Source organism: Lactuca serriola, chromosome 3 (assembly GCF_051521515.1).
Source record: "Lactuca serriola cultivar US96UC23 chromosome 3, Lser_US96UC23_V15, whole genome shotgun sequence".
Taxonomy (NCBI): Eukaryota; Viridiplantae; Streptophyta; class Magnoliopsida; order Asterales; family Asteraceae; genus Lactuca; species Lactuca serriola.
This window is the reverse complement of record NC_136410.1, coordinates 122,460,782-122,477,020: the sequence shown is the minus strand read 5'-3', so window position 1 is coordinate 122,477,020 and position 16,239 is coordinate 122,460,782. Positions and strand designations below refer to the sequence as shown.

The following is a 16,239-nucleotide window of genomic DNA, read 5'->3' as shown; positions in this document are numbered from 1 at the left end:
ATTTTTCCGAAAAATTCAAAACTTTCACTAAGTTTTATTTGTCTCGTTTGTTTGTCTGTTTGGTTTGTTTGGTGTGTTTCTTTATTCTTCTTAGGTGATATGAATACCCGTATAACCGACTGTGGATCTAAGGAAGGTATGATTCAATTTCAAAATGAAGTAGTTAAGGGTCCCTAGAAGCATTCTGCTGCATGTTGTCTTAAGCCTCTACGATCTTGAGCAGGCCTTAATGATTCGATCTACACCTATCGTTTCTTCCAAATCAGGCTAATTTATACTACTCGGTCTAGAGCTACCTTACTCTTCTCATATGAGTTAAGAGTTTCTCTGCTCTGTCAGGATTATCTAGCAGAAGGTACATTTGGTTCTTTAGCCACCTCCTTATATTCTCCATCTACTTTCGGTTCACCAATGTAACCCTTGAGACTCTTAGTCTTTACCACTGAGGTTTATGGTTACACAACATATGTGTTTGTGATCTTAGATACGTTTACCACGTGCTGAGTGAAACCCAATATCCAACACCAAAAATGAATTGACGGTGAATTATATATTCAAGAGCTTACTGGTTACCTAAGGAAATCTCTCTTTTTATTTTGTGTGATCTTTTATGAAATTGTCTACTACCAAGGCATTACTTCCCAAAGAGATCCAGTTTATTTTTTTTTATTTTTTTTTTTTGAGATTTGTGATTTCTCTATAGTCACTAAAACAATATATCCCACCTACCTGTTCTACAGACCACATCGGTCTTACAGGTACTTCTTCCAACGTTCGGTTTTATGTTAAAACTCGAAGTTCGGTTGAAGATAAGCTACCCTAAGCCTATGATTGAAAGAAGCCTTTCAACGTTTATTAACAAACAGTTGATCGTATTTTTCGGGAAACCACACAAGCACTTTAAGTCTCTCTTGACTTTGAAGGAAGTGATTCTTGCCCGGAATCCTCTGCTTTCTGTCTAATAATAAGACATCACTCACATCCCATACACATTTGATTTTTTTCTTTATCTTTGTCACACTTATGCATGAAATTTTTTATTTTCCAACACTCTGGTTACTGTTTTGGGTTATATATTGCAACCAAACAAGGGGCTATTGTGGAATTTCAAACGCCGATTGCAGATAACATTTAGGCGCGTGAATTTGAACGGTTTCTAAACCCATGCGTGTTGACGTATACCTGGAAGTAACCACACTGTCACATCACGCTTTTTTCAGGCGACGTTTTCGTGATCTCATCATTATCATCATGGTTTTCTCTGTCCAGGAAATGGTATATAAAGGGTTGAATGTTTTATGTGTCTTTTACCAGCACTCAATTCTCTCAAACTTAAACGACAAGTCAACATTGTTCATCTTCTTCTTCATTCATCAATGGCGACTTCCTCTTCAGTACATGATCAGACAGCATCATCATCCTTGCTCATCATTAAACCTAACCAAAATATGATCATCGAACTTAATCCATTCTTGTATGACTCATAGATACTGTAGGTTGTGGAATGTTTAAAATATTCCCCCTGGTTTTAGCCCTAACCCAGGTTGAAGCAGTCCCAATGTCGCTGTTATCACAGGTTTATTCCACGGCGAATTATGACAAAAACAAAGATCGTATCTATTTTACCACCCACGACATGAAGACTTCGATTTCAAAGGTGAAGTTCTATTCGATTTTGAATCTTGCAGTAGATTCTTCTATCATCTCGCCAGACTTTATCACCACATCTCCGTTATTTTCAATGATGTTTGAAATGGGGTATACCGATGTGCTAACGACTTTTACCAAAGTGAAGAAATCTTGTTTACCCTATTAGTGGAATGGCTTGCTCACTCTACTGATTAAGGGTTTAGCAGAACGAAGTGGTGGTTCTGATACTACTAGCAAGGGTTTTCTCGCTATTCTTTACGGCCTCTACAACGGGATCAATCTTGATTATGGCTCTATAATCTGGTCTCAGGTGGTGCAGAGTCTCAATACATCGACACGACATTCTGAAGTTTCATGTGGGCGTTTTTGGACCCTAATTACAAAGAAGGCAGTTAATTCTTTAGAGATTCCGATCATGCAGGATGCTCTACTTGCTTCTATTGCCACATTCCATACAAAGAAGATAATTATCTCTGATCCGCTCAAGTTTCCTCATTATGGAACGATTCCTGAAACCATGTATCGTGGTGTTACGGAAAAGAGCAATGTCTTGGCTGACTATAGGAAACTTCCTCCTATCGGACCGAGAGTTCTGTCTCCTGAGCAGCAAGCAGCTTTGTATGCACTGGAGAAGCCTACCAACAGAGGAAAGGGGGTTTCAAAGAAAGAGGATCCTGAGGAACGTAAGTCCAAGTCCTCTAAATGCAAGTCTGGTGAAGAAGATACTTCTCAACCCAAACAGAAGAAAATAAAGAAGATGGCTCGCAGACCTAGAGAGCACACTCCTCCAAGCACAGATCATGTAGATGAGCAAAGTAAGGAAGAAGAGGTTTGTCATGTCTCACCCCGTGAGCCCACTCCTCCACGTTCTCCTACTCCACCGGAATCTCCAAATCACAACAGAGTTCCGACTCCATCCCAATCGCCGAAACTGACTGTTCCACTTTCTGTTCCCACTATTACTACACCCCTTACCAGTCTAGCAACTTTGCCAACCCCACCACCAATTACTTCAGTTCCTATTTCTACTATACCCTTATCTTCTCCACTTATAACCGAATCAACAACCATTACCATTCCCAAATCCACAGTGGAAGTCAATGTATCTGATACAGGGACTACTACTGTGACTGAAACTCCAATCATTACCAAACCACCCTTATCTTCTCCACTTATAACCGAATCAACAACCATTACCATTCCCAAATCCACAGTGGAAGTCAATGTATCTGATACAGGGACTACTACTGTGACTGAAACTCCAATCATTACCAAACCACCTTCACCAACCCCATCATCTAATTCTGGTGCTACTTTTGGGGGAGACGATGAGGAATTTGACTCGCTCTACTACAGTCCTTACAGACTTCCAACCGATGATGAGCCTGATGCTCCTGTCACAGGTCAACAAATACAGGGCATTCATGAGAAGTTGGATCGATTGCTTGACGACAGCAAAGCCTATGGTGGTGTTGTTCTTAAAGCATTTATGGAGACAGCCATTGAGCAGTATACTCAGGCAATTGACAAATCTACGACGGCGGTTAATGAGTCTACCTCCACCTGTAAGCAGGCTACCAAAGAAGTTTCTGAGGTTGTTCATACAACTCAGATTTTTCTTGAGTCGTTGAAGTCTCATGCTGACACCCATGCAGCAAACTATCAATCCTCTGTGGACTCCTTTTCTAAGTCCTTTCACGATGAAACCACTAAGTTTGAGGCTGTACGCTCTGAGCTCAAAACAGAAACCACTTCTTTCTTAAAATCAGTGGATTCTCGTTTTGATGCTCTTGCTGCTAATCCTGCAACCGAGAGTGCCTTGAAGGAGGATTTGGCTAAACAGCAAGCAACAATTGATGTTCAGAAAGTGCAGCTGGCCCAAGTGGAGAAAGAAATTTCCTTGTTGAAAACTCAAATGGCTGTTTATAAAAGTTGTGCTGGAGATGTGAAAGATTTGCTGACAAATTTGCTTGAAGCGCATGATCCGATCTTAACTCTGACTATTCGGAATCATCTTCAATCCAAACTCCTCCCTGCTATTGCCATTTTAAGTGAAATGAAAGGTGTTTCGGAGGGAGTTTTACCTCCAAAACAAGGGGGAGAGAGTAGTGCTCGTCATTTTGTGAAGACAGAAGGTGCACACCCGAAAGTCACAACATAACCGAAGGTTAATTTAGCTTCGGGTTCTGGTTCTCAATCAAAGCAAAAAGAGATTAATGATGACAATGAGAGTGATGTTGAAGAAACTATAGCTGATGCTCTAAAACGAAAGAAAAGAGACAGAGAGCTTGATGAAACGATGAAAGTGGCTAGGGAAGCAGAGGAGCGGGAAAAGAAAAATAAAGAAGAAGAGGATGCCTTGCAATGCAAGAAGGCTTTGTTTCCTGAGTGGAACAGAGACACACTTATCAATCAGGAGATTAAGTTTCCTTCTGTTTATTGGTTGGAACCAGTTGCCTCGTTTGATTGTGATAACTCTAAAGACTCGCAGTTTGATATGCCTATTACCAGAAAAGCTTTTACATTTCACTGCTTTGAGGCGACTGTTGAGGTTCCGCATCCACACCCGAAGGTTGACAGGGAATTGATCGATTTTTACTTGGAGTATGGTAAACCACAGTACTTGACTTGGAGTGCACAGAAGATTATGAAAGTCAAGGTACTGAAACCTTCACCTGCTGGGAGATTCGTAAATGTCAATTTCAAAATCACCCGTGGTTCAGCAAACACGATGTCTATAATTTCTCTAGCAGATCTTCCTAACCTCAATCCTCATGACTGGATTCTGCTATACAACATTCTGCTCTCTGATCCTAAGGAGTATGAACCGATTTTAGAACATCTTAAAAGAATGTTGGCCTCCTATATCTATGAGCTTGCAACTATGGATCGGGAGATAACAAAGGTAATGAATAAAAAGCCGAGTGTGAAGACAACGCCTAAACCTGGTGATGTAAACAAGATGAAATTGGGACAGATAGATTCAGCAAATCTAATTGTCATGTTCACGAAAGGACGAGGACACAAGTTTCTGTTTGCTCTGGTTGATAAGCATATGTTTTCAACAGACTGTTTGGAGCATATCATCAGTATCATACACCGATGCAAGCAGAACTCAACGGCTGATAAGAAGAACTTTACTGACATGCTTCGGTGGTATATTACTTTTCGCCATCATATGATAGCCATTATACCGAAGGTGTTCAAAACTGTGAAGAAGTCTCCAGCTGTTAAAAAGGAATGAGGTTTCGGCTCCAAAGACGCAAAGGGGGAGACTGTTGAGTCCATTTGTGTTGCGTCTTGGGCCATATATTTTGTATCCGGATTGGGCCTGTCCATCCGTGTCTATCTAGATTAGTTTCATTGTTATCTAGATTAGCTTTTAGGGTTATAGTATATATATGCATGAATGTATGCGTATATTAGGAGTTGTTAATTACGTTGATTCTTGTAACCCTAAACACCTCTACAGATTGAAGTTCTTTATCGAGCTCTTCTGAGGTGTTATCACATTAATCATACGACATATTCAGTGCCATACTTGTGTTCTTTATTACATTCTTATTTAATATCCTGCTTAGAATCATACGATCCTAAAAGAACTTTGTTCTAACATAATCAATGCACATTCTCATTGTATCGTTCTTCTTCTTTACGAACAGTATTGGAGCTCCCTAGGGTGATAAACTAGGTCTTATAATACCATTGTCCAACAACTCCTGGAGTTGTGTCATTAATTCTTTCATTTCTGTAGCTGCTAAACGATACAGTGCTTTCACAATTGGCGTCGTTCCTGACAATAAGTCGATCCCAAATTCTACTTGTCTCTTTGATGGTAATTCATCCAAAAATACCTTAGGAAAAACTCACACCATAGGTATATCAGTCATTGCCATCTTCTGTCATTCTTCACATCTATCACGTATGTTAAAAATGACGTGCATCCCTTGACTATGTATTTTATGGCTTTCATCATTGCGATTATTCCAAACATTACTATACTCTTATCACCATAACCCACAAATGGCTCTCTCCCAAGGGTATTAATATGCACCATCTTCCTTCCACATATGATATCTGTAAAGTTTTCTTCCAAACAATCTATGTCGAGAATTACGTCGAACCCACTCATCTCAAAAGGCAAAAGCTCTTGACAAAATTTGTTTTTGTTCAAGTTGATAATTACGACCTCTAACCAATTGCTAACAAATACATTCGTACCACCAGCTACTTGTACTAAGATAGGGGTACTTAGTCTAAGTGGTGATAATCTAAGTTTCCTACCAAATTCAAGCGATACAAATGAATGATCTGCTCCAGAATCCGAGAATATCTTTACAAAAATTTTATTAACTAAGAATGCACCTAAAGCGACATCGGTCTCTTTCTTTGCTTCATTAAGGGTCAAATGATAACTTCGACCCTTAGGTTTTGGTGGCATGATCCTTAGGGTAGGTTTCTCAACCTTTGGAAACCCTGCCTTCATGTGTCCCTCTTCTCCACAATTGAAACAAACTTTTTATTTTGACTAGGCAATTTGTAGAAATATGTATGGGCTTCTTGCACATGAAGCAGACGATGCAATCGCCAACATGCTTTCTCTTGCACTGGTCACACCATTTGCCTTCTTGGCTGCTCCCAGACTTGTTGCTTGACTATGAAAAAAATCTTCTTCATCTTGATGCTGTTGTTGCTTCCCTCAGTCATGCTCTTTTCCCTGACCTCAGTCTTGTTAGCAGCTTTCTTCTTCATCATACCCTCCACAGATTTTGCACTTGCTAGTGTGTTCTTTAATATAAAATGTAGCTGTTAAAAAAAACTACTAGGAATGAATTTTAAGGCTTAAAAAGAATAGAACATGATCTAGTACTAAAATTTTCACAAACTACTAATGATCATACTCTGATTCATTATTTGCTTTCGTACTTCATATTTTAATTAACATAATGGTATAATTCCTTGTGTATTTTTGTTACATTTCATAGGGTTTTCTTTTATTTTGATGTTTGATGAATATGTTTATATGTTTCAAGTGAAAATAAAGTTGTAGATGTAGTTGAAGATGAATATGTAAGGAATGGTGATGAACAAGACGTTAGAAGTGATGATCCACGACATAAATGAATCGTCTGATATGAAGTCGTTAGTGAGGAAGGGTAGCGAAGAAAACGAGGAAAGTGAGGGCATCATTTGAGGTCCCACACATTTAATAATATTGATTAAGAAATAGTAAAAATGATTAAACAAATAAATAATATCTATATAAATTAAAAGGAAAAAGAAAATAAAAAATATATATTTTACATAGATTAAAAATCTAATGTATTTTTGGCACTCTTAAAAAAGATGACCACAATAAGTAGGTCAAGATTTTTAGGTTGTGTAGGAATAAAAAAATTCTCTATATTACACAACCTAAAAAAATTCTCTATATTTCCTATATGCGGGGTGTTGAAAAATATTCAAATCCGAACATCCAATTCAAAAATCCAAAATTTTGATTCAAAAATATCTGAAAATCTCAGATATCCAAATTTTTGGATATCTGGTTTTTCGGATTCGAATACGGATATCCATTTTATAAAATTTTGGATATTTCGGATATCCAAATATTCGATAATTTAAAAAATATTTCTATGATTGATTAACGTTGTGCATTTTCATTTTGTATTCTTCTAGGGTGAAAACTCAAAATTAGAGATTTAGAGTCTCAAAATTAGAGAATTAAAGAATTAGAGTCTCAAATTTGTGAATTTTAAAAATAATTCTATTACTTAATTATATTGCTTTTGAAACACAGATATTTGTTTATGTCTTTCGGTGATACATTTTTCAGAATAGTTAATATCAAGATTAAGTTACACATTTATTTATTTTATTGATATTACACTAATGACTTGTAGCTTTTTCAAGTAGTTTATGTTAAGAAAGCTAGTGGTAATTTTCTTTCTTTTGTATAAAGAATGACGTGTGATTAATTAATGCCCTTTTCTCAGCTGTTAAACATGATTAACATCCTTTTTTTTTTTTTGTTAATAACCGTCTTTGATCAATAGTTATTGCATATAAGACCGGAGGGCTAGGCGCTGAGAAATTCTCCTCACTTTTTATGGGCCACAACACTATTTCACTTTATTTTCCTTACCAAAAGCTAAGGAGTGTGCATGAAACTCCCCTCACTTTCTTTTGATTTTTTTAAAATAAAATCAATTGATTTAAATGATAATTGGAATATAAAAGTATAGTGTCTAGTTTGTAATTTTCGAAAATTATTTTTGTGAAGAAAATTCAGAGCTAAGGTGTATTTTGTCATAAGATCAAAACATAAGGGCTAAATATGTCATTTCCAGAAACTTCTTCCTTTTTCCTCGATGAACCTGCAAACTCAAAAAAAAATCTAGCCAATCACAAGAAGAGAGAGAGTACAACAACCCCTCCCCCCACCTCCTCCCTACGCCTCCTATCCCGCACTGCCGGTGCGGTGTTCCTCCGAGCGGAAATGACTCCTGCACACCCTTCCCGCTTCACTATGTCCAACCTAATAAAAGAAATTGAATTCTAGAGATTCGATTTAGGTATGCGAATCTTTATTCGAAAATTCGGATATCCAAATTTTGGATACAGATTCGGATACCTAAATCCACTATTCGAAATTTTTGTATATCTGGTTTTGAACACTCCCACCTATGTGTATAAGTGTTAGTAAACCTTGTTGGTTCCTCTCTCGGGTCATGGAGCAATTTCAAACATTTCTTACAATTTCATAAAAAAATTTGAAGCATCACTATATACCTTAACATTTATCATTTATGATGTTGTGTTCTATTATTTTTAAGGGCATACCAAGCTATAGTGGTTTCTATGAATTGTATTTTTAGTCCCTATAGTGTTCAAATAGACAAAAAGACATAAACAGTCACGAATGTTTCAAATGACAAAATGACATAAATAGCCCCTATAAGAAAAACAATTACATAAATAGTCTATGTGTAACAAAATTATAGAAACGAGCATCGTCTAAAATAAAATTACAAAAATTTCTAGATGAAATTATAGAAATTATTCATGTGCTATTGAAAGTTACGTAAATAAATAAGTCATGTGTAATGAAGTTATATAAATGGTCCCTATATAAGACAATATAACATAAAATATCATTTTGTGTATGACAAAATTAAAGAAATTGTCTATATGTAACTAAATTACATAAATGGTCCATGTGTTTCAAATAAACAAAATGAGAAAAATGGTCATTGTATGAGAAAATAAAATTACACAAACAATCACCCATGAGATAAAATTATACTAAAATTATAAAAATAGTCTCTATAGGAAATAGATACAAATATGGTTAATATGTAAAAAGACTTACAAAAATGAAACATGTAAAAAAAATTACTAACCATTATATAAAAGAAAATTACATTTTCTTTTTGTATAAAACAAAATTAAAATAAAATGATTTAAAAAAATAGTTGATCTCATTACAACACAAAATTTTAAAACACTTGTTACACATGTAAAAAAAATGTATAAACTTTGAATAAAATTGCAATTTTTTCAAACAAATAAACTACATATATAATTTTTATCGAAATTCACAATTACAAAACGAGAAAATTAAAATTTGAGTTGAAAGTAACTGTTGCTTAACGCCACGCCATGCTTCCCACGTTTCATCTCCACCTTACGTTTTCTTCCCTTTCTTTTATAAACACAAAATCCCTTCACTTCTCCTTAGATATTTTCTCTCTCCACCACTTGTCCCTTCGCCGTCGGTGGCACCACCTCACCTCACCTCCATGGATTCCCAAACCTGCCACCTCACCATCACCACCTCCACCGCCGCCGCCGTCGCCCACACCCTTCTTCTCCTCATCCAAGACGATCCCACCAACCCCTGTTCCAAAATTGAAGCCGCTAACGAGATCCGGCGACTCACCAAGACTTCCCAGCGGTGTCGCCGACAATTCTCCGCCGCGATTAAACCCCTTGTGTCGATGCTCAGTTCTCCGTCACCGGAAGCCAACGAAGCTGCCCTCCTCGCTCTTCTTAACCTCGCAGTTAAGGACGAAACGTATGTTTGTTTATCTTTCATCTTTTTCTTTGATAATAATAATAATAATAATATGATGATGATGATGAATTGATGATCTTCACTTTGTGTTCTATCGTTTTCTGTTCTTATCGTTGCATCTTTTTTGGCTGATTCAGCAATATCTGGAAAAAGGAAAAGGAATCAAAGCTTTTTTGAAAGTGTGTTTTGTGGTCTCTTTTTATCGTTAATCTTTTTTCCAATTGGTTAACAGAAAAGAAAACAATTTGACCCAATTAATCAAATTAGTGTTTGTTCTTATTGATCACAAAGAATCCATATATTGTTCTTTAAATTAAACAATATACCATGATTTTTTGATTGGAAGTGTTTAGTTTTATGAGTAGTTTTGTTCATGCTTAGACAAATAGTGTTCTCTTGTTCATAAGATTTCCTACTAGGATATTTCATTGGTGGTTTTAAAATTGTTTTAAAATTGTTAAGAAGAAGTTAAAATGAATTAATATTTGAAAAGTTTTTGTGGGTTTTATTTCATATAATTGGTTATTATATTAGTTTAATGTATTTTAGAATTTAAAACTTGCATGATTGATTAATCTTGAAGTAAATTGTGGTTGGTATTTTTGGGTTGTCATTTTCTTGGGTCTACGTGTGCTTGTTTTTCATGGTTTTAGCAATTTAATAATGAAAATAACTTTTACAACTTTGTCTGTGGTCTCCTACTACACATTAATATCTTCCAATTTCAAAAGTAATATGAATACATTTATTAACATATAATTTTAAAATAACTCATACAATTTATCAATTTTACAAATGGTTGCTTAAATTGATTCTTTTTTTTATAGTAATTGTCCACTTGTCCTATACAATTTTTTTTTTCTATAAACAATAATTCATGTCTTAAATTTTACTCTACGATCTTGAAAAACGAAAAGAAAAGCTATATAACTATTTTTTTTACTACATACAAAAACTTGTGTATACAATCAAAACTTATATCTGTTTTTTAATGAGAAAAATGTTACGTACAAAAAAAGTTATATAATTGTTGTTTCCAATTGAATCAAACTTTCATTAATCATTATTCATATATCTAAAAATCTTGAATCTTGTTTTCAGGAACAAGATTACGATTGTGGAAGCTGGTGCCTTGGAACCAATCGTAGGGTTTCTTCAATCCGACAATTCAACCATGCAAGAACATGCAACGGCGGCGTTAGTGACTCTATCGGCATCTCCGGTGAAGAAGTCCGCCGTGGGAGCATCTGGTGTCATCCCATTTCTCTTAAAAATCATAAACCACGGCTCCCCACAAGCCAAAATGGACGCCATTGTAGCTCTCTCCAATCTCTCAACAGAACCCGATAATCTCTCACTAATTCTCCAATCTCACCCGATTCCAACCTTAACAAACATCCTTAAAACCTGTAAAAAATCCTCAAAAATCTCCGAAAGATGCATTTCGCTTCTAGAAACTTTAGTCGATTACGAAGAGGGACGAGTTTCGCTGACGTCAGAAGACGGTGGAATACTTGCGGTGGTTGAAGTTCTCGAAAGTGGGACCCACCAGAGCCGGGAACACGCAGTGGGAACACTTTTAACTATGTGTGAAATCGATCGAGGGAAATACAGAGAACCGATACTTAAAGAAGGTGTAATCCCTGGACTTTTGGAACTAACAGTTCAAGGAACTCCGAAGTCACGAACAAAAGCGCACACCCTCCTCCGGTTGCTCCGGGAATCGCCGTACCGGAGAACGGAGCTCGAGGCTGACACACTGGAGGATATATTAAGTAATATAATATCGCAAATCGATGGAGATGAACAATCTGGAAACGCGAAGAAGATGCTTGCAGATATGGTGCAAGTGAGTATGGAGCAAAGTTTGAGACATTTGCAAGAAAGGGCTTTCGTTTGTACTCCATGTGATCTTCCGATTTGTGCTTCGGAAGTTTCTTTGAAGTAAATTATGCCGGTTTTCATGGCTTTCTCCGATGGTGTTTCGGGTTTTCCGATGATAAAATATACCAAAGTTGGTAAAGCCAGTCCAGGCCTTGTGGTAAAGGTATCATGAGACTGGTAGGAGTCTTTTTTTTTTTTTTTTTTTTTTTGGCTTTTTCCAGATGTGGATGGTTTAGGGAGTTGTAAGTTGATGGAGTAAGGTTGTACATTGGATTGTGTTTTATGATTTCATTTCTGGATAAAAGGAATATGTTTTTTTAGGGTTAGTTTGATTTTGTGAAAAGTAGTTGTGAGTGGATAAAGGTGGTTAAGTTTTGATGCTTTGTGTAGTGGTTTACGTAATGTATTTGTGTGTTTTATTGGTGAATTTAAAGTTAGGGGGCCTAATCTAGTAATAAAGACTTGTTGATAGTGGACTAGTGTTGGTTCTAAAATGGATTTTTTTTCGTCAATGTGAGTGTTAAATTGCAATTTTAACACTTCCTATAGTCAAGGGATGCAACCACCTAGACCAAAATGGAAGAGTTTGGTGTATTCTAAATGGAATTATCTGGTAAATATCAAGTAGTTTTGTCGGTTTGAACTTATAAAAAATAATTGGTTGGTTTGGAATATTTAATACCGACTAATTTGGTTGGCAAATTGAAGTAAAAGACTGTTCATATTGACTCAAATCAATGTTGGATATAGGATTTTTCTTCTTTCATCTATCAAATCAATGTTGGATCTAGGATTTTTCTTTTTTCATCTATCTAATCTATTTAGTGATTAGTTATATGATTAGTTATGATGATTGAAATCAGATCGGGATGGATCAAAACACGCTACCAAACCAATTCAATGCAAAAGAAATTCTATATAATCAGATGTCATTTTGTATATTTCAAAAGCTCTATATAAATAAAAATTACACTTTCTATCTTCCAACTATTTTGTCAAACATTTTTGCATAAATAAAAACACGTTTATATAAAAAAAAACTACAACTTCTAATCTTCTTCAATAACTTTCGTCTAACAACTATTTTTGCAAACATATTATCTGCAATGTCACTCCTATCAACCACTTCTATGTCTTGGTCTCACCTCTCCTCTCAAGTTTATCCCGAATCAAATAAAAGTCATTGCTAGAGGACGAAACCTCAAACCCTTCCCTTTCTCTTGGTCTCGGCATCAACCTCTCTCTTTCTTTTACTATATGACATTGTGAATTTGTTTTGTTTTTAAAATTTTTTATACATCCTTGATTTATGAAATTGTGAATTTGTTAAGTGATATTTCTATCAGATGAGCATATATATTACTATATGTGACTGATTTGTGAATTTGTAAAGTTATAGTGAAAGTGGATATACCAACTTCTTAACCTAATTTATGCAATCACTTGGTAGGGGAATAGGGCTAGGTTTTGCAAGCTCTTTCGTGATTGGTTGCTTGTTTAATTACTTTCAAACTCAATATGGATGTTGAAGGATGTTTCTTTGTTATTCAGAGGTGGTAGTCATTTTGAACAATGTTCTCTTGTCGATTTTGTTCTATATTTCCATGTCAATAATAGACGCTTCAAAGGTGGATAATTGAACACACAACTAGTCCCTTTTCTTATTACTTATACTGAGTTTAAATGTATGATTATTTTTCTCAAATTGGCATGTGTAGTAACGGCTAAGGACCATGAATATATACAAAAATCAGCAAGAATCACCAAAGTGATAATATAATTGATAATGTTTTATTAAATTTCATTATGTTGAAACTTTTTTCGTTGTGATATTTTTTATAAAAACAAGAGTAGATTACTGAAATCATCACTATGGTTTGATAAGATTACATGATTATTGTCTTTCTTTCTTTTTGCACTCAGGCCATCCCTATGTTTGAATTTGTTTCGGCTTTGATCCATGATCAAATTAAAAAGACTATTTTCCATGGATGATATATTTTTATCTTTTTTTTTATTTCTTAATATTAATATTAATACATATTAAAACAATGGGGCAATGGGCCCACCTAACCCCAACTCATCACCTTCACCACCACCTTCTTCTTTTCTTTCTCTTCCAATGTAGCTTCATGCTCTCTTGTACGTGTATTTGACAATAAATGTGCTTAGTAGAAACGGTTGGTAACACACCCTAGACACAATATAAGATTGTCTTTTAATTACGAGTAAATTACACGAATGGTCCCTATGGTTTGGGATAATTTACACGTTTGGTCTCTAACTTATTTTTTTAACTCGGAAGGTCCCTACTATTTTTTTTGTTACGCGCTTGGTCCTTACTGTTTGTTTTTGTTACGCACTTGGTCCCTGTCTTACCTAAAAATACCATTGTTTAATTAGAGAAAAATTGTGGGGTAGGTAAGGTAAGGTGAGAGGGGTGGGGTTGAGGGTATGTTTGTTTAAATAAATTAAAAAATCAATGGAAAAATAGTATTTTTAGGTAAGATAGGGACCAAGTGCATAACAAAAACAAACAGTATGGACCTTCCGAGTTAAAAAATAAGTTAGGGACCAAACGCACAAATTACCCTAAACCATAAGGACCATTTGTGTAATTTAATCTTTAAATAATGTCATAATTAAAACAACGCAAAAATCTACGATACCTTATGTCTGTATGCGATGAATGTGAAATTAGATATAGAGGTCATGTCCAAATTTTCTACCATATGCTGTAACAACCAAGGCCATGAGTTGGTTGTCTCAACTTCTACAATAGAATATGCAAGTAGTTATATGCCATTGTTTTCGTTTTTTTATAACTATCAATATCTACCCTAGATATGAGCCCTTCATAAATTCTCCATTCAACCCCAACAAATCCCTCCTACCAGTTATAACACCCCGTTTTCACTTTACAATAGAAATATTTTACTTTTTAGCCAAAATAATCATCATAAACATGTAGTAGACGTCAATACAACTTTCATAGATATAAAGAACGCTTACATCTGACTTTGTATGAAGAAATTATGATTATTTGAATTTTGCATTTAGCTATATACGACAAAATAGAATATGTAAGTAGTTATATGCCATTGTTTTCATTTTTTTATAACTATCAATATCTACCCTAGATATGAGCCCTTTATAAATTCTCCATTCAACCCCAACAAATCCCTCCTACCAGTTATAACACCCCGTTTTCACAATAGAAATATTTTACTTTTTAGCCAAAATAATCATCATAAACATGTAGTAGACGTCAATACAACTTTCATAGATATAAAGAACGCTTACATCTGACTTTGTATGAAGAAATTATGATTATTTGAATTTTGCATTTAGCTATATACGACAAAGTGTGTTGTAAAAGTGAATCAGAGATAGGTTATTTATTAGCCTAAGTAATCTAAACAAAAGTCATAGTAATCGTAAAAACAAAATCGTACATATAAAGAACGTCTAAATCTGACTTTGTATGAGAAACTTATGGTTTTTCGAAGTTTCAGTGCAGTAGTGTGTGACAGAAATCGAAATTCAAATCGGTTGATTTTTAGACAAAACAATGTAAACGAGAGTTGACAATCTTGTAAATTCAATGTCGATGAAAAGAACAACGAGAACAGAGTTTGTATGAAAAAGTTATGAATTTTACACGGTCTTTTGAAGTGTAATCTTCATAGACTGTTAAATTTAAAACAGGATGAGAATTAGCCAATGGAGTCTAAATGAAAATTATAGTACTCGTCGATAGCTACATGTAGATATACAGAATGTCGAAAACAGAGCTCATATATGAAAGATATGAATTTTTAAAGATTCGAAATTTTACCCACCTAGAGCGACGCAGCACCAGCCAGAATCTGACATGTGGCACCACCAGATTTGAGAGCTTGTTACCCAAGCCAAGGCGCGAAGTGACCTGGACCTTGGTGTGGTGCAGCTCCCCTTCATACAGTCTATAAATAGCAATCCAAGGGCTCATCATTCTTCACACATTCACATTTAGGTTTTTCCGTATAGAAACCTTTCCTCCCTTTAGATATTCGACTTTTGGAGTTCTGAAGTATCTGCAATAAGACTTTAAGGCAGCAGAGAGTCGGTCACAAAGAAGGGTTCATAGTAGAATTTCTACTAGCAACTTTCCATTTTTTGCTAAGAAATTTATGTAAGTTAAGCTGCACTAACTGCATTTAAAGTGTAACTTATATTTATATTAATAGTCTTTTTTATGAATTGATAAATAAGATTTATCAGTCTTTCATGTCATAATAGTGATTGATCTACTTACTTGAATAATGACTAGGCTAGATTTAGTGAGGTGTTTAAAGTGAGATTTCCAAACAGTATACTTTGTATACCAAACAGACCCTACATCCACTATGATCTTACCTGGTTGTTCAATACAGATTAATAAGTTATAGTATTATAGGTTAATACTTATTCGGCGTGTTACCCACCAGTTGGATAGCTCATAGTCATCTGAGTAATTTCCCAGGTGAGTTGTCTTACAATAATATATATATATATATATATATATATATATATATATATATATATATATATATATATATATATATATATATATCCATGTATGTTAGTGTTAGTTGGAAAATTAGGGT

The 16,239-nt window shown here is 35.1% G+C and overlaps 1 protein-coding gene across 1 annotated transcript; it reads left to right on the top strand.

Annotated features, from left to right (window-relative positions):
• The first annotated feature begins 9,300 nt into the window (after window positions 1-9,300).
• On the top strand, window positions 9,301-11,994 carry LOC145093120 (U-box domain-containing protein 17-like). The gene is made up of 2 exons (XM_079031170.1): window positions 9,301-9,727; window positions 10,829-11,994. The coding sequence occupies exons 1-2, from the start codon at window positions 9,453-9,455 to the stop codon at window positions 11,673-11,675; spliced, it is 1,122 nt and encodes a 373-aa protein (XP_078887296.1). The 5' UTR covers window positions 9,301-9,452; the 3' UTR covers window positions 11,676-11,994.
• Window positions 11,995-16,239: the final 4,245 nt, after the last annotated feature.